Raw genomic sequence first — 27,453 nt, 5'->3', positions numbered from 1 at the left:
TTTCATCCCTGGAATTTGGGTTCTGAAAGAAAATATGGAGCTAAATCCATACTCATCCATAGTGTATTATTATTGGGTTGTTTTATTATTGATGTATCACAGCTCAATACAGTACAGTAGTTTACAATACAGTATACTTGACTTTGTTTAGTTAAACTTCTGGGGTAGCAGAAAGTGATTCTTGTTGTGAAGGATGTTTTATTTTTGTAAATGTATATTTTTTTCAGAAAGCACTGTTGTTGTTTTATTATTATTATTATTATTATTATTATTATTATTATTATTATTATTATTATTATTATTATTAAGTCATAGACAAAGGTGTAAAATCACTGAGATTAAATGTAAAAAATTTAAATTGGAATAAACGAGGAGTTGCTGCACCTTTGAAGACGGTTATTATTGCAGAGTTTGACGGTAGACATTGCACAACCTGACGTCAGACACAAGGGATAGCTCTCTCCTCAACTCCCAAAGCTAGACTTCAGATCCTTAAATTAACGCTTATGGTTATTTTGCAGTTGCAATTTCCATCTGCAGAAGCGTATGCGTTATAGCATGAGCAATCTTTTAGGAAAGTGTTGTAAACTTTGCATGAGAAAGGCAAGCAAAAGCAGGGCGAAGCACGTGTTATAAACTGTACCATGACTGACAAAGTGCTGCAGACGGCAGTGAAACCATTGCTGCTGTAATGAACATCGTATTTCTACATGTCATTTGCTCACGTTTTTATAAAAGAGGTTCATATAACTCGTATCATCAGATTCTCGCGGGAGTACCAGCAGAAATGGTTTTGTACGCAACATAATTAGGGATCATCATACAAGTGTCTCTTCTAGCGCCACCTTCTGTTCAGACAAATGGGATGCCAAAGATCAGGGGTGCAAATTTGGAGCTAGATTTTTTATATTTATAAATGTTGTAAAAGCACACACACACACGGGATTTTTAGATGTTGTGAAATTTTTTTTATTTTTTTTCAAATGTGTACATTCATATATAATTTATAAATCTAGTTACACGATTTAACATTTAGCTAAATATTCAACTGACCAGCAAAATGTGGAGTTTGTATGCAAATGAGCCCCGCCCGCCTTGTGCTTTCACGCGATTTGATTGGCTCTTGTAAAGCTGACCTGCCTACATTCCCCGATTAGCAAAAACGGAAACACCACCAGATGTAGTTTGGTTCCTCGCTGTGCTATGGGTAATGTCGTTCAAATAACAAGGTGGACTATGTCATCTTGTGGATCCTTGACGGGAGCGAAGGGCAACAAAACGGTTCGCGCTTAGGATTCCGGGTGGGCAAAATGCAATCTGGTACTTATAAAATATACGCGTTTACCCTAGTGCACACACGAAAGGTTTACCTTAACATGTTTATTAATACATTATGCATACGCTTATGCACTGTATTGTAACTCCCCTCCTCCTGCCGTTAGTAGTGTGTAGCTCTATTTATCGGACAGGTTCGGAGACGAACGCGAAAGGGGTTGCCGATGGACTTCATTTCCCATGACATACTGCGCTTAGACAGTGTTCCAAAAGCCTTCGCTTTACCGGGGTCCGTCGCGCACAGAGCCTTGGGAGTTGTAGTCTATTTTTCCCCCCCACAGTGAATATGTGAGGGTTTTTTTCTTGTGCAGGCTGCCTGGTGTGACTGTGAGACTCACACTGCAGGGAGATTAACATCAGACACAGGCATGAAAGTAGTGCTCAGGTAATGCGCACTGGTGGGCAAGTTTTCATTTAGGCGGCGGGTGGGATTCTGTCGCTTGCTGTTGTTTAATTAACGCTCTAGTTAGTGCTCCGTTTGCCTGTTGCGCATGTTCGAGAAAGCCGTGGCGTTGACTGACGCCTGTATGTATGTATGTGTGTGTGTGGTGATGAAGATGACGACGATGTTGTTGTTCTGTGATGTTACTGAAATACAATGCGAAGAAGCGATACTGATTTACCATTCTGTATGCCATGCAAACACAAATTGGATACATATATACACACGCTTCCAATTCTTAAAATGTGTGTGTGTGTGTGTTTGTGTGTGTGATGCATGGTACAGTATGTACTGTGAGGTATTTAAATTCGTGAACTGCGGTCACAGAATTAAAGGACTGCGTAAGGACAGTTGCGCCAGGACGTATACATACGAAGCGGATGGAACTGTGTCACCTACATGTTACCCTTAGAAATATACACTGCACACAGTTCATCATAACAATATTTACAGCCCAAGCTCAATAAACTACCGGAATGCAGTGTATTTCACAGTATTACAACAACAACAATAATAATAATAATAATAATAATAATAATAATAATAATAATATTTTGTTCGGACCTCTGTGTTACAAAAAATTACAAAATGTTGTGGTTGTCCATGACTCGTATATAGTATCGTGAATAATGAGACCAGTTTGTGTTTTAAAAACGTGTATGAATTTGACACAAACTTAACCACGTCCTGACCGCCCCCTGATAAACAAACAGCCCGACAGTACAGCACGGCGGCTGCTACTGACCTCTTCAGGGAGCAACGAAAACCAAAGCATGAAAACAAAACCAAAACCAGGAAATATCACAAATATACAGCCATTTTAAGGCAGTGCTCTAATTCTTCTGCGGGATTTTAGTGAGCGTAAAAGCGGTTAAACAGAGAGCTGCATGCAGTCTTCGTGCGTAATGGTGACCATGCAAACCCGTGAGGAACCCTTACCCTAGTTTATGTTAGGGTTTCAGCAGGCGTGTGATATTCGCTATTTCTTTGGATCAAGGTAGGATGCCGTTGACTGTGTGTGGGGGGGGTTTATACCCAGTGTAACATAGGTAAATAAACCAGAAACATAAATACACAACAGTCTTGACGTTGACTACTTCGTCGTTTGAAAATCCTGTGCGGACCTCTTCATTTTCTTGAATAAATAAACGTTTTGTTGTCAGTATATTTAGTTAATGTGTGCGTTTTCCATTTCTTAAAATGTTCTCAAATTTCCAGCTGGTGTTCACAGTGGGCCGGGTTTGTGTTTCTAATGTGACACCATAAACTTTCCGCTTGACAAGCACTGGTGGGTTTCATGACGATTAGGGTCTCCTAAGTGGAGCTGGGTGGGAATCGGCGTTTACTGCTTTCCCCAGCAAAGAGACTGCATGCCAAAGCCTTGTGTTTGTTGCAGAGCCGCTGGGTGAAGTTGGCACCGTGTGGTTGCTGCAATAGTACCGGTAGCGCTGCTAATGCAAGATATTGGCGTGCTGTGCCCCTGCAGCCTCGCCTGGGGTAACCCCCTCGCCACAGCTGCGGTTCCTGTACGTTCACTGCGAGGTGGAAGTTTCCACAGGAAATGGTAAAGTAGCTTAACGATCCAAAAATAAAACCGTGTATGAAAGGAAGAAGAGAGATATGCTGGCATGTGTACACACACACACACACTACATTCTGATTGGATAGCTTTATATGGATAGCAACTTTTTTTATTCTGAATAATAATTTGTTTAAGGAATTTGGCATGCTTTCAAACTGCCTGCATTTGCTACTGACAGTATAAATGTTTTGAACCTCTTAAAGGGCAACAGTATTATGCATAGATATATAGTTCAGTACTTCTTAAAGGGGTAATGCTGTCCTAATGCATGCCTGTTTCTCTCTGTCCGCAGCGCTGCTTGAATATATGGGAACATGTCAAAGAAAAAGGGCAGGTAGGTTTGATTGGGATTTGGCAAAGAAACCATTTTAAACCCTCTTGCTAGCTTTATTAACGTTGTACTGTGCTGATAATCTACAGTTCCTTGATTTCCGTTGGACGTTAGTTGTCTTTTGATATAACTGCACGTTAAAATTTGAAAAAGAAATTAAAGAGCAGGAAGTTGCTAATAAGCAGGTAAGAAAAGAGATTTCCAAACCATGCCTAGCCTTCCTTTACCAGCACCTGAGAGGTTCTCAGAGTTTCCCCAAGTACGATCTTTAAAACCAGACAAAGACGCTGAAACTGCGACGCGTCCTCGTTGTCGTCCTGCTCCAGGAAGCGCAGTAGCGGGGAGCTGAGCGACTCGGTGACCCCAGACCCAGGCAGCATCCTGGGCTTGCGGATCCAGCACACCTGGCGGGAGAAGGGGGCGCTGACCAAGTGGAAGGGGACGGTCCTGGATCGGCTGACCGTCAACCCCTCACTCTTCATGGTGAAGTACGACGGCTTCGACTGCATCTACGGCATCGAGCTTTTCAAAGACGAGCGGGTCTCGCAGCTCCAGGTTCTAAGCGAGAAAGTGGGTGAGTGGAGGGGACCTGCAGGGAATCCAGTGAGGGAGTGGAGGGGGACCTGCAGGGAATCCAGTGAGGGAGTGGAGGGGGGACCTGCAGGGAATCCAGTGAGGGAGTGGAGGGGGGACCTGCAGGGAATCCAGTGGGAGAGTGGAGGGGGGACCTGCAGGGAATCCAGTGGGGGAGTGGAGGGGGGACCTGCAGGGAATCCAGTGGGGGAGTGGAGGGGACCTGCAGGGAATCCAGTGAGAGAGTGGAGGGGACCTGCAGGGAATCCACTGGGGGAGTTGAGGGTACCTGCGGGGAATCCAATGAGTCTAGTGTTAGGGTTAGGGAACATCCACATATCAGTTTGACCCTTATAAAAGTGAAAAGCAGTGTTAATAAAGCACTGTGAAAGCCTGGTGAAGCATAGGTTAGCATTGTAAAAGACAGAGGTATGGTAAAGCATATTAAAAAAATGGCAAACTGTGGTACATGCATAGTGTAACCATGGGAAAAGCATGGGACAAGTGCAAAAAAAGCACAGTAAACTTTTATAAGAGGATCCCTAAACTTGATCGTTAAAGTGGTTGTAGGAAACAAAAGAAATGACATAAATATGACTTCTTGTGCACTTCTGTTCATTGCATGGGTCCTCACTGATGTGCCTTCATCATTTATATATTATAATAATAATAATAATAATAATAATAATAATAATAATAATAATAATAATAATAATAATTGGAAATAAACTTCAGGAAGAATTGAAACTTCCCGTCTCAAGACCTTTTAAAGGAGTTCAAACCAAAAACCGACATGTATGTAGCTGAGGCGTGTTCTTTGTTTTGGCTGGTGCTGCTGAATTGCCTTTGTAATTTGATTAAGCTCTTTGAATTTGGGTGGAGTTTTTGTTTGTATTACATGCCAGGTCTCCTTTGAAAAAGAGATTTGACTCTCAACGGGACTTTCCTGGTTAAGTAAAGGTTCAGTAAACACTTGGATCTGGTTTGCGAGCTACAGGCGCCTGAGTTTCCTGTTCTCTCTGGGCAGTGAATACGAAGATCAAGGTCCCCGAGGATGCGGAGGAGCTGGTGGGGAAGGCGGTAGAGCACCTCTTTGAGAAGGAGGACGGCGAGAAGAACGAGTGGAGGGGCATGGTGCTTTCCCGGGCGCCCATCATGACAAACTGGTACTACATCACCTACGAGAAGGACCCCGTGCTCTACATGTACCAGCTGTGGGACGACTATGAGGATGGGGACCTGCGCATCCTCCCCGAAGCAGGTACCCCCACGCTCGCCCTGCGGAGGGGAGCAAGACTACTGTTACATAGCAGCTTCTGTTCCAGGTTTTAATGTGAGCTTGATTAGCGCAGTCTATAGGTAACAAGCTCAGGTGTGTCTTATTAAACTCAGAGTAAAACCAGGAATGGCTCGAACCGCTATGCAATAGGAGTGGACTTATTTCCATCCGTGACTCACTCACTGACTAATGATGTGTGCTAAAGCTCAGGTTTCAAAGACACTGATTAGCTGTAATCTTGGATTATGTTACCTAACATTAGACAGTCCAAGATTAGAATTAATCCAGGTGTGTGAACCATAGGAAACAGAAGCTAGCTTCAATTCATTTAGAGTAACAGTAATACTATTTCCCTTACTATGCTAAGATGTTTGCAGTCATTGTGATTCCAGCTCCACCTGGTTTTTAACGATGAATCTTAAATGCTGTACCTGTAGAGTAAGTGGGGCTGACAGAATTGAAAGGTTGTAATTTTGTAAGGTTGTAAGAGTGCCTGCTCCAAAGAAGTCTTCGCTTTACCGTCAAAATACAGGAGAAACACACACAGCTAGGACCACAAGTTTAACATGACCGAGAATTGTGGGATTGAGACGTAAAAACAAAACAAAACTATGAACATAATTTAGATCTTTTATTTCACATTATGTAATCTACAAAATGATATCACAAAACACAACCGGAAGCCATAATAATAGTACAGAGTGTTAGATTTCGAAATGTCACATTTTTCAGTTTTTCATTAAGTATGTGGGAAAACTACAAAGTGGCAAGTTATTCAATATACGTTAAGGTAACATTATACAGCAAGTTTCATTAGACTTTATAAAGCAAACTGAGGTCATTATATATAAGGTGATGCTAAACTTTTGGCTATAGCTGTAGCCCCCCCCCCCCCACATTACTGCCTAATGTTACATCAAGTAAGGTAATACCAGGTTAATCAGCCCTATAACATGCATTAGGCAGAAATCACTGAAATTCTGCTGTACGGCTCTCCTGTCACAGAAAACAGGCACCTGCTGCCGGCGGACCGCAAGCCCGGGGAGGAGCCGGAGAGCCTGGTGGGTAAGCAGGTGGAGTACGTGACTGACAAGGGTGTGAAGAGGACCGGGCTGGTCATCTTCCAAGTGCCGGCCAAGCCCTCCGTCTACTACATCAAATATGACGACGATTTCCACATCCACGTGTACGACCTGGTCAAGACTTCCTGAAAGGGATTCCAAGCTGCACTTTCCTCATTGGTTTAGACCTCCCTGCCCCCTAGCCACACCCCTGGGGAGTGCTCCTAAAGAAAGGCACTGAGTAGTAGAACACTGGAGGGTTCCGCCAGTAGAATCTAGTTGCCCTACCAACAGTCTTTGAGTTCTGGTCCCCAACCCCATGTCTAACCGGCCCGGGATTGCTTTCCTTGATCAGTGAAAGTAGATGGGGATTTTGCAGCTTTGTAACAGTACAGTTACCACTAACGCTATATTTGTTTTCTTGTAATCAGAGTAAGAAGCATGCTGTTGACCTCCACTCCAAGACATAATAATTGTATAACTCTATTTTTTATTTTATTTGTGAATATACATTACTGCTAGGGAGGGTTTTCAATATGAAGTGCGATAGTATAGTAAACTTCAAAGAAAATGTTTAACAAGCAAACTGAACGTCTGTTCAGCCCTCTGGCATTTTATATTGGCTTTAAGTAAATAACTCACGGAAATAATTTATTTATATATTTTGAGTAGCATTAAGATTTCGCCGTAGGGAGTTGTATACAATTCTAGCTTTCAGAATGTTTTCTTAACGATGCGCTTGTGTGCAGTAGTAGGGCTGCGGTTTGTAAGAGAACTGGTTCCTGGCCCTGGCAAGCGAAGTCAAAGTTCTTATTTTATTTTGTTTGGCATTTTTCTTTAGAAAGAAAGCAAGTAAGCACTTAAATAACTTTGAGGTCTTGTTCAGAAACGATGGACAGTCATCAGCAGTCCCAATTTGCGTGACTCAAAAACACAGGCCGACACACCCTCTAAATTCTACATATTGAACCAGTAGCTGCCCTTTTCAAACAAAACTGCTGGCCCCCTAAATCCCAGCCTTGTAACTCTTTTCTTGCTTACAGCCGTGCTGTGTACTCAGAATGAGTCCTGAATGAAGCTGCTTTACAGAAGGGGGAGGCTTTGGAGCTGTGCCTGTTAAAGGCGGCTCCCGGAGCACGGTTCAGACAGTGAAGCGTGCTTGTAGTTTGATTGTCCAGCTGGCTGGATGACAAGCATGAAGCCAATGCATTCTGAAATAGCTGTAATAGGGCTCTGAAAATGATAATTGTAACTGAAATTGAAAAGTAATTGATAACTTAAAGACTCACTATTTTAATAATTAGCTACTTATTAAAATAAAAATGTAGCTGGTTATTAAAACTGTGTTTTCAGTTTATCAAGTAATTGTCTTCATTTTTATATATATATATATATATATATATATATATATATCTATTTCTAGTTTAATATTTATGATAATTTGCCCTGTAGCGCCCCCTGGTGGGGAGTAATGCAGCCTGTGTTGTTACAGTCAGTTTGATAGTGTTCACCAAGCCTATAAAACACTATGTATTGCCTCTAATTAGCATGGTGATTAAAGCCTAGGTCATCTTCTATAATCCACTGGGCTGCCTGAATGTAGTCTAGTAAAACTGAACACGCTGCTGTGGGACCTGCCTGTTGGTATGTTAGTTATCTCTTTAACAGGAAGGAAAGAAAGCTAAAAATAAATGAACAGCCTTTGTCTTGCTTCTGCCTGTGTCTAGTAAAGCTTTTGTATTTATTATTTATGGTGTTTAATGCCAGGTGAGGTTCAGAAGCCTATCTATCTGATAACTTATTTTATTTTATTTTTTTTAAGTAATCAAAGACAGAGCTGATATCGTAATGTCCGTCACAAGTTAATGACCAAGATCCCGAGAAAACAGAATTCCCGCTGCCCCCAGTGGGATTTGAATATATGATCCTCCTGGAAAGATCCACTTCACTTCAAACCAGGAGGGACTGCTTTAGCGACTCTGACTCGAACTCTGATCCTGGTGCAGGAGTGTGAAGTAGACAAAAAAAAATCAGCCTGAAATAAATCTAATTGAAGTTTTGTTCCAAAAATGAGCACAAATCATGTGTGATTTTTGGGGAATTCAACGTCAGTTTATTTAGCTGCACAGGTTTATGGTTCATGATCTCAACTCTTAGCTCTTTGGTACAAAAGTCAGACCAGGTAGCTGGATCATGAAAATCAGATAAAGGTGCCTGACAGGGTCCCGGGTTTACAATATGATTCAGTACCTTGCATTTGCAGTTGTCGTGCGTTTCCAATCCGATGTCTCTGATTCTCGTCTTTCCTGTGGCTCAACTGTTGTTCGTTTTTCGTGCGAGGAGGAGGTTGGCAGTTTCACTGCCCCACTATACTTCCATCTGCTGTTGATGGCCCACTTTCAAACCATTTGCTGTACTTTTGTTTTTTGTTTTTTGTTAGCATTTTCTGCTTCTTTCTGGGAAATTTCTAGCTGTCTTTTCTGCTGGAAAATGGGGTGTGATATAGGATTTTGCACAGAGAATTAAAGTTGGCTAATAGGCCTATGTGTTTATTTGTTTCAGAAGTATTTGTGATTAAATACCTTGTTAGTAACGTATTTGTTATTATCTTTATAAACAGTATCTGTGAAAGGAATGAACCCACCCCCCATAAATGGAACAGTCTGTTGTTTTTTAATTGACACTAATCTATTATAAAGTTTCACGCTGAGTCCCGCCTACGTAGCTCTGATCTGATCATTTGTTTTGACTGACAGTGCAACTTTGGTATGGGCCCCAGCAGAGGCTGGGCCCGGGTGCAGTCTCATCCCTCGACCCCCACCTACGCCGGCCCTGTCACTTTAGTACAGCACGCTGTAAAGCATGGATTCGTTTCCCTGAGCTCCAGTCAAACTGTTCATGCTTTCGCTCAGCTGATAAATCACGTACATTATTGACAGGGCCAGTTTTTTTTAACTGCACACTAAAAAAAAAAGTTTACAACTTTTAAATAATATTTTAAAAAAAGAGTGCTTTTTTAATAAGGTAGACGTTCCCAAAAACTAAAATCAATATTTTAAAAGTTTATTATTATTATAATAATAATAATAATAATAATAAATATAAACACTTTCTCCTAAGGTATGGAGTTAACACAAAATATGTGTCTAAACAAATATTTTTTGATCCTTTCAACACTGAATATAATTAATATGAAGGTAAGTTGCCAGACTTTAAAAAGAAAGCACCCACAAACCAGTTTTGTGTACAGCAGTATGGTGTGCCGGGACAGACCATCCATTCATGGGTTTTTTGTGATGTATCTGCACTGCAATGTTGGGTGTCAGCTTCCAGAGATTTGAAAGCATCGAGATGCTCACATCTTAAAAGAGCACGTCGTTTTAAATGTCGTGTTTACATTTACACGTCATTGTCTTTCCTTGTGTCTGTGTGTGCTGCAAGTCCATAACCAGGGAAGGTTAAAAAATGAAAAACATTAAACTGGAATTTGAAGCTATTTATCCTGTAAAGGTTTTTAATTCTAGGGCTGTGCCGACAGTCGTACTGTTAATTGCCTGTGAGAGGTATGTATCGGATTATCAGGTTACGGGCTTGGTACAGCAGTGAAAATATCAGCTCCCCAGATGAGAGGAAAATCTGCTTCCAGTCTGTTTTAAAACACTCCGTGCGGAAGGGATTTCTCGTTGACAGGTAGTCGATTGCAAAGGTGAGGGAAGGACCGCTTTTCTTGTTTTGAAAACAACACGTTAATGATTGGACGTTAAATACGTCATGAAGGCAGTTCCCAGTAGGAGTATCGGCACGCCCCTAATTAACACTTTCTGTTTTCGCTGCTTCACCAGAGCTGTATTTGGGTAGTTTGTAAAGTCTCGCATTCACCATTTTAATACATTATTGTATTATGAAGCTGTCGTTATGAATAAAAAGAGATATTTTTTTGCAGTTTGTCTCTGTTCGTTTTATAGAAGACTACAACTATGTCTTCTGCAGAATACGCTGTGCTGGTCAGTGTGTAAGAAATACAAACATCACTAAGCCACTGCCATGGTTGACCACTAGATGGGGACAGAAGCACAGTAAATGTCCTAAGAAATGTCCCTGCCTTGAATGATGTTCCATTAAAACCCTGTGATGAAGAAATGATTATTTTCACGGACCCCTCCACCCCTAGTGCTGCTGTACAGCTATGGCCAAAAGTTTTGCATCACCCTGTAGAATTAACAAAAATGCTTTGTAAAGTGGATCGAAACCTACTGACTTGTTACGTTAAAATATTGAATAACACACTACTTTGTAGTTTCAATATACTTAAAGAAAAACTGACACAAATTGAAAAATGTGACATTTTTGCGATATCATTTTGTAATTTCTCTGATTACATCTAAATTCTGTTTAGGTATTTTTCTATGTCTCAGTTCCAGGTGATGCAACTCTTTTGGCAATAGCTGTACATACGATAGTAGTTGTGACTGCATCTCTTGTTACAGTGGAACTGCACTAAAACTAAGGACAGTGCAAGAATCTGTAAGACCTTCATCTACTGTCCCTTGTACCCAAGATAAATCGGGTTTACAAATGCTTGTCTGAGTTACAAAACAAAACCTCAAAAGCCATCAGCATGTGCATATATTCAGTGTATTTTATTCCTCTTTGTACTTTATGAAGATGGAAAACACTGGAGTGAAACTTTTCATCAGTAGTATTTACAAATAATGACAGTCTTCATTTCAGTACAAAAGGGGACCCAGGCAATCGTTCTCAACTCCAGGCTCCGGGACAGCCCCAAAAGACCAGGCTTTTGTTTCAGAAGGACGGAAACATTTCAGTGCAGGAGAAAAGTCAGCAGCCCTGGAAGTGATGCTTTTGTTGCTGAGCAGTTCTGAGCTCAATTTGGTTCACTTATACTGTGTATCTGTTCCCAATGGAGATTTGGTGTGTCTTAATTGAGATCACAGTAAAACCTGGAGTGGACTTCCAATGCTATGCAATAGGAATTATTTTCAACCAGGAGCACCAGGTTTTCTAGGTGTAAATAAGTTAAATACTTTTGGGCCCAATGGCAAGATTTGTGTATTCGTTTTTTTTTTAGTTTTTTTTTTTTAATGGGTTGATGGACCCTGATTGACAAGTGTTTCTAGGTTTCTATTCCATTACAACTATGTCTTTATTTTATTTATAGTTGCTTAGTAACTACAGAACCACAGGACAACTTGACTTTCAGGGATACTCCTGGAGCAAGTTTGTGTGGGTTGGAATGAAAACCTGGAGAGTTACAGGCTCCTGGGGTCTGGAGCTGAGAACCACTGGTCTGGGCTGAAGCCGGTGTGGTGGCAGCATTCCTCCCTCACTTGGTCAGGTCCCTGACGTACTGCCATCCTCGTTGGGTGTACTCCTGGGCTCTGCTGGGGGCCACAGACAGGGCGGACATGGTGGTCTGAACTCCTGCAAGAAGGCCCCAAGGTTGGGATTATGAAGTTTCTGCTCCAGCGCAGTAAAATGTTGAATTAAATGTTACCAGTTAAACCCCCCCCCCCCAAAAAAAAAAACCACAATCATCATGCTGATCTTGAATCATGATTTGACTCTTATTTTGTAGATTGTTTTTTTAACAGTCTGCTTTTCTAAAATAAAGCTGTACTGTTTAATTCCGTGGCACTAAACAATCTCTTAAAACATTTCTGTGACCCTTTGATTGATTAGTTCTGCGTATTTTCTAGCTAAAAGTGTCTGTGTGGCTTTGAAGAGGAGGAGAGTGTGGGGGCAGATATATTGCTGATTAATCCACAGTTTGTGCTACAAATCCACAGAAAACCAATGATAAGTCAACGAAACCACAGTCAGAACAATGCACCAGTAAAGTGAATATCTTTTTACACAACAATCCCTTTAACAATCAGTTAATTATAGTATTTCACATTTCATATAGCTTTTGCATTTTTTTCGTTTATGATTTGGGCCTATAATACAATTATCTTTAATAATATTTCAATCGATTGCGGTTCCAGCCCTAGCGTGCAAAAGTGAAGTTCAACTGAACGACTGCCGCAGTCCACAGAGAACTTAGACTTGACCTTAGCGCTTCTCTTAGGCAACCGGTTCAGCAGATAATCAGGTTAGAGATTAACTTTGAAGCTCTTTCCACATGTGCTGTTACCACATAATCAAACCTCCAGATAAATATGTTATCAACCAATTTGACGGCAGAAAAAAATCTTGCCCAGGGGCGTGCATTACACAATCGTGCCCCAGCGCTTTCAAAACAGAAGTACAAGATGTGAACTTTGTCATGAACAGCCCTTACCAGAGTTCCAGGCCTGAGAAGGTGAGAATTCGATTTTGGGTGGAGCAGGAAGCTATAAAATAAAGCAGAGGATGCTGACACACCAAGAATAAAACCATTGTCAAAAAAAGAATGCAGGACAAACAGGTGTTATCTTTAGTGTTAACACAGCAGTAAGCGTACAGTGCGAGACATTTATTTCATATACGGCATTTCTTCTAAGTCTTTTCTAGACACCACTAAACGCTGTACACATACAGTATTAGATGAACTGTAGTGCAGTGAAACGTATATTCTCAACTAAGTCCACATGGGCTGTTACAAACCCACAACCCAACTGAGATTTGCTGCTAAGCCAGGATTTTGTGGACATGGATTGCAAGCGCTACACAGGATGGAAATAAGACTCCCCCTGCAAAGTAGTTTGATCCACTCCTGTTTTTATTATTAATAAGACACACCTGTGGCTAACAAGCATGTATTAAAACCCGGAAGGGGTGAAACCGCTATGCAACAGGAGTTTTATTTCCATCCCCGCTCTAGTTAGAAGCTCACATTACTACAGCTTCTGCTATCTGTATATAAACTAGCTTAGTCATTGTAGTTCAGCCGAGCCAGCCTCAAGGTTGCAAGCAAGAAGTGCATGTTGTGCGGTTCTACCCCATACCTCCCAGCCAAAATACTTCATCCACTCGTCCACTGCAGGGGGAATTGCTGCTTTGGCTTTGCTCAGGACTTCAGACCCCTTCTCGCCATTGCCCAGCAGCCCCTGGTCATAGGCAACGTACACAGCACCTCCAGCCACACCCACCTTTGTCAGCACCCTGCAAAACAGAGGAGCCGGGACCCGCGCGTTAGTCCACGTTCCCCCCGAAGACCCCATGCACACGCTGATTCAGCTACAACCTGCTCCCAAATCCTCTACCTATTCTGCATGGGAGCTGGGCTGGAGGTTCAGGGGCATCGATTCCCTCCCGAACCTCGCTGAGTTCTAAAGCGTAAACCCTGCACACTGGCTTTCGGATTCAAAGCAGTGCATTGCAAGAGGATCCGATCCTGTTGCATGTAAGTGCAGTCCAGGCTGCCAGGGAAGCACAGCGTTGCACTTGCTGTTCCCCTCTTAGCCCTGTGCTGGGTGCAGTGTGGCTCAGCATCTGACTCATTCGAGGGTCATTCCTGCTCAAGGAGGGGCAGGGTGGGGTCAGCCAATTCAGGGATGGCAACAAGACTCCTATTGCACAGCAGTTTCACCTATTCCAGGTTTTTCTACGCGCTTGACTAGCCATACAGGTAACAAGCTCAGGTGTGTCTTATTAAACCCATAGTAAAATCAGGAATGGATCAAACTGCTAAGCAATGGGTCTTATTTCCATATGTGCATGCACCAAACACCCACTCTGTAACCCCTGTTCCTTATCACAGTATCAGCAGCATCGTCATCCTCAACCACGGATGAAGGAACCAGCACCTCCCCAGAATCTGGTCCACTGTCTTGAGCTGGAATGACTTTGTCTATAGGGTATAGCAAACATGCAGACCTTCAGTGACACCCTGCCCGGCGTAATCAGCAATGTAACTTATATATGACATTGGCACCGACTTTGACATAAAGTTAACTTGACTATAAACTCGTTTCCTGGCTACATTACATTAAACCAACGTAGATAACATTCATTTATCTAATATGTCCCTTAAAAATAACACTGACAAAATTAAACGGGAGCTCTCGAACATCCTGCAAACCTGTAGTTTATCTTACAGTTGTGTAGCCGAGCTGGTCAGCATGTGTTTGTATTACATGCACGTTACCTATCATAAATTCGTTTCATGCTTTCTGAACTCGTAAAGTTTCACAGTACTGAGACAAATAGGCCAAACACAACTAAACTCACTTGACTAATGGAAAAATCCGGGGAGCCATGTATCCGATCAGCTAACTCCAGATAAAATGCAATAAATAGTTTCCCAGCGGAAATATTACAACACGCTGTTTTTTTTTGTTTTCTCTCCAAGGACAAAACAATGTGTCCTTTGTCGGTATGATGTTAGAAACGTTGTCAATAAAGATTTAGGAAAAAAAAAAAAAGCGAACCTTGACTTTTTACCCGGCAGTCACCTCTCAGCTGGTTAGAGAACGGGTTTCTGGGAAGTGTAGTATTTTCTGACTATTTAAACATCAAACGCGTTAAAAGCCATTTATGTTTTTTTTTTTTTTTTGTTTAGGCAAATTAGGATCTTAGCACGGGATCGTTGGAATTGTCTTTTTCTGCTTTAGTTAACGGGTTTCTTTAGAGAGATAACGATTAACATGAAATAGCAGGTCTTTCGTTTGTTACCCATAATCTTGTTAGAACCTATTGATAATGTTAGTTATTTCCCCTGAAGCAGCGTGCAAAATGTTTTATGAAATGTCTATCTCAGTATTTCTGAGAAGCATACAAAACATATATGCCGTAGGAATACCTTCCTGTGAACTGCACTTAGTATAAATACACGCGTCTATGATGTACAGTACTGTATTTCAACGCTAGCTCTGTTTCAGTGTTACAAACATAAACTCCGTTCAAACGAATGCAATGACACGCCTGTTTCACGCACTAAAATGTTGACTGGGGTTACATATGCTGGCCTGTTACAGTCCAAACAAAAGAAAAACCCACACTGTTATCACACACAGATGAAATTTCATCTCCCAGTCAGTTCAATGCATTTAGATGCATCTCAGGCTAAGCAACGCTTTCCAGTTTAATTGTAACTCAGATGCCGCATCATAACCCATTTTACTGCTCCAGATCATGAATGCGCAACACGCTATGTGTTTTCTTACCGTTCACACGCCGCACTGTATGTGCAGGTGAATGCATTAGCGGTGGTCTGGCTTTATTGTAATTCGATTTTTTTTTTTTTTTTTTTTGCTTTGAAACACTGGACCCATTTAAAATGCAAATTGGTACCAGATTTCCCGCTTAATCAGATGAAATTGCGGAGTCTGCCACAATGTACTGTTAACCTCTGTAACGTTTCATGGAAGTGTAAGTATATTCGCCACATGTGGAATTGAAAGGCTATAGTTAGTTGTAATGGATTCGAATCCAGCTGATCAGATCACGAGTTTGAACATCAGTGCTCAAGCAGTGGAGGTATGATCTGCTGTCAGATTTAGCTTGGATTTTATCAATTTCTACGTTGATTTTATGTAGATAATATTTTCCAAATAAAATAAGATCATTTTTAAGGAAGACCAGAGAGAGGTCAAGACCAGTCGGCGCAATAACAGCTGAAGAGACTCATTCCCAGCTGTGGGCGAATTGTCCATAGACACAGTTACTAAGGAGGGGTAATTTGCCAAAAAGGAAAACGTAGGCCTATAGCTTTGAAACGACAAACGAGGCGCAAGTAAGTTCAGGTTCAACGAGTGAGGTTCTTCGCCCTGTGCTGGGCTCTGAGCTAAATGTTCTGAGAAGCGAAGAGAAGCTTTAGCGTTGAGGAAGATTTTCACCATAACCACAATTTGTAGAAACTCATTTCTAAGCCGTACGTTATACTGCATTTTAATACCGGTTATCTGCTCCAGTGTTGCACAGAGGAACCCTGTTTAAACTAATTGCGGCCTGCAGTGTCAGACCTGTTTCACGCACATCGCCAGATATGCGATAGGCCTACTTATCTCCCAAGTAACCCTCTGTGCAAGTCATTATATTGGAAACCGCATCACGAATAAAACAATACAGTACTTTACATAGGGCAAGGTTCTCAGAGCTATTTATTCCAAATGGGCTATTAACACAAGGCTTGACAGACAGTAAAAAAACGCAACCTTTGAAGTTCAGCTAGGGTTGCCACCTGGCCCCATAATTCTGGAACCCTGTGAGACAGAACAGGATTTTGAAGTTGCCTTTAAACTGCAGGAAATCAACATGTGAATTGAGCTCTAAACCTTTGCTAAATTGATTCTGGTGATTAATTATCTTGAGGCAGCATGACAATACAATAATAGCTTTAGACAAATGAAACAAATAAATAAGTACATCATCAATATTTATTTATTTTATTAATAGTTTTAAAATATATATTTTAAAGTTTCTTTATAGTTTCTAATAGTATATCACCTTCTCCACTGAAATCATTAATACTGAGCAGCTGTTCTCTATTCCTGACACCAGACAGCGTGAACATTGGATCAGTGTTGTTATTTAATTGGGAGAGTCAATGTAATTAGGGCTATATATTACTAATTAATAGGATATAAATAGCATATTTTAAATATTGAGAACTGAAATATCATTTTGTACAAAATAAAAATAAATATCTTGAATAAACCTACACACATGTTTATTCAAGATGCTTTTTTATTTTGTAAGATTTGTATGATCACAATGATTCGGATAATTAAGAAGCTGTATAAATTAAGCAAGTGCTTAGTGCTCAGTTCACGTGTTTATTGCTTTCAGTTTAAGGGCAACTTAAAAACCATGTCCCGCCCCAAAGTGTTCCGGAATTATGGGGCCAGGTGGCAACCCTAAGTTCAACCAAACCTGAAATAAACAACTCAGACATTTAATCGAAAGCATTTTTGTTTTTGTTTTATTTTAGCGTACTTATGACAATTTGGAGTAAATATCCCAATGTATATTTCAGTCCTTAATAGTTCCTTAGGTTTTTAATAGTGTAATAAACTCGGAGCCATTAGCCTCAGCCAGTCGAATCAGTTTCAATCGAACTTTGACACATTGCTCTCTCTCTCCATGAGAAACTAGGTTATCTGGGTGAGCGAGAGATTACAATGAAGAAACAAGTTAACAACGTTAATAGGAAGGGAAAAAAATGTAACATGCAGTAAAGTGAGTTTCGTGTAGAGGGTTGCTTGTATTTTAAGTAGGTGGAGCTTTGACATTGGGCCGGGTTAGAAGAGTTTTGCAAATACGCACTAAATTGAAAAACAACCAATGTTATCCCGATAAGAGAGAGGGAGGCAGCTGAAGTGAGTCGTCGTTTATTTATCTGTTTAATTCCACGGGACGAATCATGCTGCCAGTATTTCGCAAAATGTTGTTAGCTGGCACTATATTGTCTGCGTGTCTCGTTGGGTACCTCTGGAGGGACACGTTTGAATCGGGTATGTGCAAAATCCTTCACCTCCTTTCCTTTCCAGTGCTTTATTGGACCTATATGAATCTAGAGCAGTATAATCCCTGTTTAGACTGTATTTGCATAGCTCCGAATCTACCCCTCCTATAATGCTGCACTCGCCGGACCCAAGCACCATGTTACCGGATTCTCAGCTTTTGCACTGGTCTTGCACTACAAGCGTTTGCTTGGGAGAGGTGGGCTCAGGTCAGGCTATCAAACGTGCTTTCAGTATGTTCAATCGACCTATATTTCAGTTTTGAAATTTGAAATGTGTACATGTTAAAAATAGAAGCATAACATTTTAAATGGGGATTAAAGCTGTCTACGGCCCTTGGTTCACATTCGAACTGGTGTCTCTTTTTCATTCAATACATTGCGAAACGTGGTTATGGAGCTCCGCTACTGGTTCCGAAGTGGTTCAGGTTTTGAAATGTATTTCACACACTGTCTTCACTGGAGCTTTGTCTCTCAGGTTTGCTCAGTCGTTCAATTCGTGAAAGTTTCGTCAAAATGAATTCAGTTTCACAGCATAATTAACAGATTATGCTCACAACCACGAATGGTATCCTAAAAACGTGACATTTAAAAATTGTAAAACTGATCTTAAGTGCAAACGTGTGTACATGTCGTCTGTTTCATGTTATTCATATTTGAGGTACAGCTCAGTGGTGGGTTAATCCGGCCCTGCCTGAAATACCGGTTAGGGAGCTTGGCTCATTAACATGTGCAGTAATAAATAATAGTTATTTATATAGCGCCTTTCATAGTGGACCACCATCAAAAGGCGCTTTAAACATAAGGAACTTGGGTGTGTGAGCTATGCATCAGCTGCAGAGTCACTTACAACAACGTCTCACCCGAAAGAGGGAGTACAAGGAGATTAAGTGATTTGCTTAGGGTCACACAATGAGCCAGTGGCTGAGCGGTGATATGAACCGGGTACCTCCAGGTTATAAACCCATTTCTTTAACCACTGGACCACAGAGTATCACCTATGTAATTAATTTTGAACTTTTTTACACTTAAATCTTTTATCAGTTTATAGTTCTTTGTCTAAGTTGAATGGCCATTGGAAAAGCTTGGAATTCAACTGCTGATTTGCTCTGACACTTTCTAATCCAGTCACATACTGCCACCTGAACCAGCTTGTTGTACGATTATATTAGGGGTAGCCAAGAGCCTGCATGGCCCCTGGGAAAGGATTGCGTATACTTACAGTTGCAAGTCATAAACACACATACAACATGCCTCACTATATATTTCAAATATTTAATTTCAAATAAATGAATAGTATTTTGACAGCACCTGCAATGCCACGTACATTAGACTACCACAGAACTGAAGCACATCGTTTCAATGCATGTACAGTCCGTAGTGCAGTGTAACCTTACTCTGAAAAACGGTACACCATTGTTTTTACACGGTGGTGGTCGTGAACGTAAATGGCTTGTTTGGTTAGTTCATAAAGTTCAAGCTACAATTTCTGTTCCCAGTGGAGCTTTGATGTTTTGTAATTGCGTTTATCTGGTGTGAAGTTGTTTTTCATGCTAAAATAAATAAAACATTTAAAGGACAGGCTGAATTTGTTCCAGGCAATTGTTCATTTTCTCATCGTTTGTTTCTCATCGTTCGTTAGCTTCTATTTCAGTTTTCTCTACTGCAGAGCTCTGTACTGATCAGGATATTTTCATGGATGTAGGTCAACAGAGAGCCCCCCACGTGGGCACTATACACCGATATTTTTAATGGCATGAGTTATTTAAATAATTTGGTAAGTTTTGATATTAATGAAACTGTTGAAGTCTGTCGTGAGTTGAAGCGAATAGCTACCACGCAATTTCACGGCGTACAGTGGCTTGCCAAAGTATTGACCCCCCTTGGCATTTTTCCTATTTTGTTGCCTTACAACCTGGAATTAAAATGGATTTTGATTTTCATTTCATGTAGTGGACTTACACAAAATAGTCCAAATTGGTGAAGTGAAATGAAAAAAATAACTTGTTTAAAAAAATTCTAAAAAATAAATAACAGAAAAGTGGTGCGTGCATATGTATTCACCCCCTTTGCTATTAAGCCTCTAAATAAGATCTGGTGCAACCAATTACCTTCAGAAGTCACGTAATTAGTTAAATAAAGTCCACCTGTGTGCAATCTAAGTGTCACATGATCTCAGTATATATACACCTGTTCTGAAAGGCCAGAGTCTGCAACACCAAGTCTGCAAGGGGCACCACCAAGCAAGCGGCACCATGAAGACCAAGGAGCTCTCCAAACAGGTCAGGGACAAAGTTGTGGAGAAGTACAGATCAGGGTTGGGTTATAAATAAATATCCAAAACGTTGAACATCCCACGGAGCACCATTAAAGCCATTATTAAAAAATGGAAAGAATATGGCACCACAACAAACCTGGCAAGAGAGGGCTGCCCACCAAAACTCACGGACCAGGCAAGGAGGGCATTAATCAGAGAGGCAACAAAGAGACCAAAGAAAACCCTGAAGGAGCTGCAAAGCTCCACAGCGGAGATTGGAGTATCTGTCCATAAGCCGTACACTCTACAGAGCTGGGCTTTACGGAAGAGTGGCCAGAAAAAAGCCATTGCTTAAAGAAAAAATAAGCAAACACGTTTGGTGTTCGCCAAAAGGCATGTGGGAGACTCCCCAAAAATATGGAAGAAGGTACTCTGGTCAGATGACTAAAATTGAGCTTTTTGGCCATGAAGGAAAATGCTATGTCTGGCATAAACCCAACACCTCTCATCACCCTGAGAACACCATCCCCACAGTGAAGCATGGTGGTGGCAGCATCACGTGGTGGGGATGTTTTTCCATCGGCAGGGACTGGGAAACTGGTCAGAATTGAAGGAATGATGGATGCCGCTAAATACAGGGAAATTCTTGAGGGAAACCTGTTTCAGTCTTCCAGAGATTTGAGACTGAGACGGAAGTTCACCTTCCAGCAGGACAATAACCCTAAGCATACTGCTAAAGCAACACTCGAGTGGTTTAAGGGGAAACATTTAAATGTCTTGGAATGGCCTAGTCAAAGCCCAGACCTCAATCCAATTGAAAATCTGTGGAATGACTTAAAGACTGCTGTACACCAACGGAACCCATCCAACTTGAAGGAGCTGGAGCAGTTTTGCCTTGAAGAATGGGCAAAAATCCCAGTGGCTAGATGTGCCAAGCTTATAGATACATACCCCAAGAGACTTGCAGCTGTAATTGCTGCAAAAGGTGGCTCTACAGTATTGACTTTGGTGGGGTGAGTACTTATGCACGCTCAAGTTTTCTGTTTTCTTGTCTTATTTCTTGTTTGTTTCACAATAAAAAATATTTTGCACCTTCAAAGTGGTAGGCATGTTGTGTAAATCAAATGATGCAAACCCTCAAAAAATCCATTTTAATTCCAGGTTGTAAGGCAACAAAATAGGAAAAATGCCAAGGGGGGTCAATACTTTCGCAAGCCACTGTATGGATCACACGTTACTTATTGTACGTCGTGTGGATGAGGAGCGGGTATTGGGTTATTTAGCATTTTGTGTCTTTGCTGTCAGACTCGCTAAAGGGAGCCCGGGTTCTAGTCACTGGAGCCAGCACAGGGATCGGGGAGCAGATGGCCTATCATTACGCACGGTTCGGGGCACAGATTGTCCTCACAGCCCGGAGGGAAGCTGTACTGGAGCAGGTGAGCGAGTGTCTTGAAACATAATGCCATTTGTATCCTATGCAGGGGTGGAGGGTGCAAACCTTTCAGCCAGTGTCTGAATCCAGTGTCAGTTTGTTTCAGCCAGTGTCTGAATCCAATGGCAGTTTCCGTTGCAGAAACTCAACACCCAGGCCTGGGATTCATTCAGAATTCGGGAGATCAAGACAAACACCACAATATTTAGCAGAACTTGATTTTATTGAAGATTTGTGAATAAAATGGACAACTGAAAACCTAGAAATTAGAACAGAGTATTTATACAAAGCGTGGCCTTCTGCTGATTGGTTTAGTTAGACCCTTGCCTAACAGACATTTTAAAGCGAGTAGCGGCAAAGCCATTATAAAGTACAGCCATGACTTGACCATAAACCCAGATTTTATTCAGCCTCCAGTGCTCACTAACATACTTTGCTTGCATTTGATGACGAGGTGATGATCTATTCAGGGATACCAAGATATTTAATGTAATTCTACATTACATTACAGTCCTGATATTTGTTTGAGGGGAGTGTATATGTACAGTGCAGAAGAAAGCTAACTCCAGACTATAACCTCTTATCTTCAGTTATCTTGCTGTGTATTTACTCAGCGATTGAAAAGGTTAAGGTCGACTTTTATTTGCACAGGTTTTATTCTTGTCAGATTCTTGATCTGTGCAGTTTGTTGTCCCCAGGTTGCAAAAAAGTGTTTGAAGTTAGGAGCTGAGAAAGCGCTGTACATCGCTGCAGACATGGCAGTGCCTACAGACCCTGACAGAGTGATCAAGTTTGCAGCACAGAGCTTGGGTGAGTGTTAGTAGGAGAGTAACAATACGCTCAAGATCTCATGGGATACACATCACAATTTGAAGGACACAATAAAAACTATGAACAATGAACTGACTTGTTTGCTAAACTTCATATACATATGGTTTATTCGTAATACATTGCTTCCTGGTACTTTCACGTGATATTGGGACCTCTCAACCCAGCACTGTATTGTGCAGAAGCAGGTTGAATTAATAGAATTGAAAGATGACTGTTTAACATTGTTTCTATTACAATGGCTTTGAAAGCTCCCTTAACGACCTGTGGTTAGATCAAAGTGGTGGACTGGTAGCCTAGTCCTGCTTTGTGTGTTCCCTTTGCAGGTGGTTTGGATTACCTTGTGCTCAATCATATCGGATCCAGCCCTTTCCAGATGTGGAATGGAGATGTGGATCATGCCCACTGGCTCATGCAGGTACTTTTCATCGGGGTAATCTCCCGCCCTGTGAAATGGGTTCAGTGTAGTTTTGCCCCCACTGTTAGTCACCCAAGCCATTGGTGTGTTAGGACTGCCTCATGGTTAAGATTCTTCTGTTTAGGGGAATACGTGAATGTTGTATTACTGTTGCATGGTACCTTCTTGATCCATAAACGATCTTTCTTTATTCAGTTGCAGGTTACAGCTCTCAATGATAACTTTACAGTGATCCAGCAGGTCTTACCTAAATTGCTATCTTGCAGGAAAACTTTTTCTGATATCACGTCTGCTAAGCCCACACCACTGTAGATTGTGAGGTTTATCAGAGGTAACAGAATTCCTGACATCGGCACTTCTATAATTGCTACTATCAAACTTTCTATAAAATTCATTTTTGCTCTTGAATTACATTTATTTTTCTATTGCATGTCTCTTTCACTGGGAATTTTAACTTAAACTGGGATTTTTAAAACAACTTAGTAGGGGGGAAATGGAAAATCCTGCAGGTTTTCCAGAGATTAACATTCATCTTCCGTTTGCAATCCGAGGTGAATTACTTGAGTTACATAGAGATGACAAATTCAGCAATGCCCTTTCTGAAGCAAAGCAACGGATCCATTGTCGTAGTGTCTTCCATTGCAGGTCAGTACAATACTATCTTAATGTATGGACAGGAAGCATGCCTCATGCCTTGTTTATCTTCTATCGGTGATGGCAGGGAAGGGGGAGGTTGAAATGGCAGCTGAGGAAACTGAACGCAAAACGGGGCCCTTGCTTTTTCAATAGTGGGGAAATATTTTTAAGGGATAAAAATAATTTATGAATAGGTCATATTTTCATGCATTCCATACTGTTATTTTTGTCTTTCTCTCTCTCTCTCTCTCTCTCTCTCTCTCTCTCTCTCTCTCTCTCTCTCTCTCTCTCTCTCTCTCTCTCTATATATATATATATATATATATATATATATATATATATATATATATATATATATATATATATATGTAGCAGGGGGAGATCTGTGCTGACTCTGCTGGCGTGTTCACAGGGCTGCAGGAAGAGGGCGGCAGTCGTCCAACAACCGCCTGCGAATCATGGCAGTGACATGGGGAGGTGGGAAAGTGGGTGTGTGGACTTTCCCCCTCTCTGAATGCCTGAGAGGCGAGTCTTGGGAGATTGTTAGCCCTATAAGATAATGCTCTGCTGTTTCCTCAGGGCTGCCCTTTAAACGCGCCGAGAGTGCGGAAGCGCTGGTCGAGAACCGAGAACACAAAACAGAGTGTTTCAGAGCGAGATAGTGAGAGCGGGGAATCCTTGGGCAGACCCTGGAGTATTGTAACAGAGCAGGCTAGTTAGCCGGCAGTGTAGGACGGTGATCCGGGTCGCACGGGTAGCGGCGACTGGGATGTAGTTGTCAAGCGCAGCACCTTTTCTTTCTAGTTTTGTTACTGTTTTATTTTGCCTGTTTCTTTGTGCCTTCTGTTTTGAATTATTGTTTCGAAGCACCTGCAAGTGCGCCGGTATTGTGTACCATCGCTTGGTATTCCCGTGGTTCTGTTTACCATCGTTGGTAATCGGACCACGGATCAACAGCGCCATCTGCAGGCTAAAAGAAAAATACAAATCCAAAATAAAACTTGGCACCTGTGCGGTGTTGCCAAATCCACCTGTCTGTCTCCTGTGTCAGTGAATTACCCACCACCCTTCCACACATTATATATATATATATATAATTTCATAGCCCTTGATTAACACTCGCATTTTAAACACTCTTTGGAGATCTTTTTCATTCTTCCACCGGCTCTGTCCACGACTGATCCCTGAACCCTGTTTGCCTCCACAGGAATGATTCCTACTCCATTCACAGCTCCCTACTCGGCGACCAAGTTTGCGCTCAACGGCTTCTTCGGAACTCTGCGACAGGAGCTATCAATGAAGCAGGAGAGCATCTCCATCACAGTCTGCATTCTGGGGCTGATCGACACCGCCTCTGCCTTGAGTAAAGTCAGGTAAGCTTCCCTCCGACTGCCCTGTGTGGCTGTACAACTGGGGCACAGATGAGGTGCACTTAAACCCCCTTTTCTCTAATTTGAATTAGGAGCGTCCAAGTATGTTCCCACAACAGCTCAGGAGAACTGATGCTGACACCCATGAGGTTGATCGCAGATATCAGCGCGCTACTGGCCAGTAGGGGCCACTGTAGCGCGAAAAGGAGACACTACCTGTGGAATCCCCAGTGAAGATCACCAACTTTGCACAGCTAGCCAGAGGGGTGTTTGTGTTGTTCATTACAACTGTTGTACCAGTCTTGTCAGTAACAATTGCAAAAACAGTTTTTGGCGTAATAATAATGACACTAATAATAATTTTGATAAAATGCTAATATTACAACTACTAATACAAATAACAAACATAATAACAATGCTAACAATATTAATGTAAATAATAATACAAATGCAGACAATTATAATACAAAACTAAATACAATGATGATAAGAAGCAGCAGCAGCTAGAACTTAGCTAAGCATGTCCTGAAGCTTTTTTTGTTTTTCAAAGAACTTATTTTTAAATAATTCAAAGATAGGCTTGTTCAGACCTGTGCATCTCCACAGAGTAAAGCCTCCTGTGGAAATACCCCAGGGGTCTCTACATTCCATCTCGGTCGTCCCTCAAAATGAATGAATGAATCAATCAATTATTATTTATTTTTTATATAGCGCCTTTCATAGTGGACCACCATCACAAAGCGCTTTACAAGCTACAGTAACAAAACAATGCATAATACGTTAAATACAAGGCTAGGATGTGAAAATTCTGAAACATTGTGGATGCGTATGTCATATAGAATCATAAGAAGATGCAGAGAAAGATCAGAAGTAGCAGAGACTCTGGTTAATTGGCATGTTAATCAATAAGACCTGAGAGGAAGGAGTCTATAAAGGCATTATATTAAATATGATTTTGTTACTTATTACTGTCAGTTAGTTAGTATTGGAATTATTTTCACTTTAAAAAAAGGAGTTGCTGTTTTGTGTCAGTATCCGATTCCCTCACAAGCTTGTTTTCCCGCAGGGGCATGGTGGAAGCAAAGGCATACCCAGCCTCCGAAGCAGCTCTTGCGATTATCAAGGGAGGTGCGACGAGGCAGAGGGAGGTGTACTACCCAGGCTTCTGGCAGCTGATGTGTCTCATAAGGGACTGGTTTCCTGGTGTGAGGGACATAATCATACAGCACACCTACAACTACAAAGCAGTTACACAAACAACAACCACATAGCACAGCTTTCAGACTTATTCTAGTTAGAGATGATCGTTTTAACTCAACCACCACTTTTTCCATGCCTGTATTGTATAAGGTAGTGCGTTGTGTGTAGGCTGTTTGGGCTTCTGGCTGGCCAAAGTGTACACAATGATTTATATTATAGTACTATGCATTTACAATGGGTTACTGTGTATGTTTTATTTTTATATGCTTCACCATACTTCTCTGGAATTTACAATACTAATCTAAGCTTTTATTATTTTTTCTTATTACAATTTGCTGTACTCAGGGAACTTTTATAAGAGCCTAGAAACAACTGATAAGTACTAGTCTATTAAAACATAAAAAGTGTTTGTTTTTGGAACTACAGAGTATGGTCTGTGCACTGGGTGACATCTCTACACAATCAAAGCATGTAGGTTGAATTCTCATGCATGTGTGACAATATATTGCATGTCTAAAATAAACTATTAAAAAATGTTTCACAAATGATGCACTAGACTTAAATGTTTTACAAGTTTATTTTAGCATTGTGACCTTACCATTGAGTGTCCACTAGTTCCTGATGAAGTATGAGCTTTTTTTTTTTTTGTTTTAGTTTTGTCATAGTTTACCATGCTTTACCATAATCATCACAGGATTTACCCTGCTTGCCTGTGCTCTACCAAGCTTTCTTTTACAACTATTTGTGTCCCATTACTTTGCTACATTTTGCTGAAAATGTTTATAAAGTATTTTGTTGCATGTATTCAAACAAATCACAGATCTCTCATGTGTAAACACTCACCCCCGCAAGGCTCTGGCCTTTCCACATTAAAAATTCAGACCATCTCTGTATGAAATAATTTAACGATCACTTGAGTCACGCTGGAGAAGATGGTGTATGCTTCCCACCCTCACACACACACACAGAACTACTCTGACCACCCACGGCAACCCTGGAGAGGATTCCATGCCCAAACCAGGAGATCTTTCCACAGCAGCATGCCTCCCTTTAATCTCCTTAGAGGGCTCCACCACCTGGGGAAAATGCCAGGATGCATCATCGCCGCTCTGCTGACAATTCCACCCACAGTTCCTGCTGCTGAGAACGACCTAATGATTCACAGTAAATGCCAGGTTTATTAATATTCAATGCTTTGAGAAGTACTTTCCCTTTATTAGGGGTTTCCACCTGTCTGCGTTTTGATATTCCAAAACAATCCTCATTTTCTGCCACATGTGGTATGGCACTGCACTGCACAAGGGT

At 41.3% G+C, this 27,453-nt stretch overlaps 2 protein-coding genes across 8 annotated transcripts; one reads left to right on the top strand and one right to left on the bottom strand.

Moving 5' to 3' along the window:
• The first annotated feature begins 1,219 nt into the window (after positions 1-1,219).
• LOC121300663 (spindlin-W-like) lies at positions 1,220-27,453 on the top strand. 7 transcript variants are annotated; one of them, XM_041229315.1, is made up of 11 exons: positions 1,771-2,774; positions 3,174-3,341; positions 3,652-3,693; positions 4,017-4,264; positions 5,291-5,524; positions 21,570-21,700; positions 22,395-22,506; positions 22,851-22,942; positions 23,494-23,587; positions 24,786-24,951; positions 26,015-27,453. In XM_041229315.1, exons 3-11 carry the CDS (start codon positions 3,674-3,676, stop codon positions 26,217-26,219), a joined length of 1,302 nt encoding a protein of 433 aa, XP_041085249.1. In that variant the 5' UTR covers positions 1,771-2,774; positions 3,174-3,341; positions 3,652-3,673; the 3' UTR covers positions 26,220-27,453. The 7 variants fall into 7 exon arrangements, with proteins under 7 accessions (XP_041085251.1, XP_041085250.1, XP_041085247.1 ...); XM_041229317.1 differs by lacking the exons at positions 1,771-2,774; positions 3,174-3,341 and adding an exon at positions 1,220-1,301; XM_041229316.1 differs by lacking the exons at positions 1,771-2,774; positions 3,174-3,341 and adding an exon at positions 1,220-1,320.
• On the bottom strand, positions 11,225-14,947 carry LOC121300664 (MICOS complex subunit MIC13-like). Its single transcript, XM_041229320.1, has 4 exons — positions 14,776-14,947; positions 13,551-13,707; positions 12,905-12,956; positions 11,225-12,045 (listed from the first exon to the last, which is right to left on the bottom strand). The coding sequence occupies exons 1-4, from the start codon at positions 14,802-14,804 to the stop codon at positions 11,948-11,950; spliced, it is 336 nt and encodes a 111-aa protein (XP_041085254.1). The 5' UTR covers positions 14,805-14,947; the 3' UTR covers positions 11,225-11,947.

The sequence above is a fragment of the Polyodon spathula genome, chromosome 26 (genome assembly GCF_017654505.1).
Source record: "Polyodon spathula isolate WHYD16114869_AA chromosome 26, ASM1765450v1, whole genome shotgun sequence".
Lineage (NCBI taxonomy): Eukaryota > Metazoa > Chordata > Actinopteri > Acipenseriformes > Polyodontidae > Polyodon > Polyodon spathula.
This window is presented reverse-complemented; position numbering and strand designations above follow the sequence as displayed.

Excerpts from the sequence above, each read along its gene's own strand:
- LOC121300663 (XM_041229317.1), top strand. The coding sequence starts at position 3,674 with ATGTCAAAGAAAAAGGGCAG. Across the intron at positions 22,943-23,493 it reads ATGCCCACTGGCTCATGCAG|GTGAATTACTTGAGTTACAT; the intron begins GTACTTTTCATC and ends TTGCAATCCGAG. Across the intron at positions 23,588-24,785 it reads CGTAGTGTCTTCCATTGCAG|GAATGATTCCTACTCCATTC; the intron begins GTCAGTACAATA and ends TTGCCTCCACAG.
- LOC121300664 (XM_041229320.1), bottom strand. The coding sequence starts at position 14,804 with ATGGCTCCCCGGATTTTTCCATTAGTCAA. Across the intron at positions 12,957-13,550 it reads TGAAGTATTTTGGCTGGGAG|CTTCCTGCTCCACCCAAAAT; the intron begins GTATGGGGTAGA and ends TTTATTTTATAG. Across the intron at positions 12,046-12,904 it reads TTCTCAGGCCTGGAACTCTG|GAGTTCAGACCACCATGTCC; the intron begins GTAAGGGCTGTT and ends GCCTTCTTGCAG.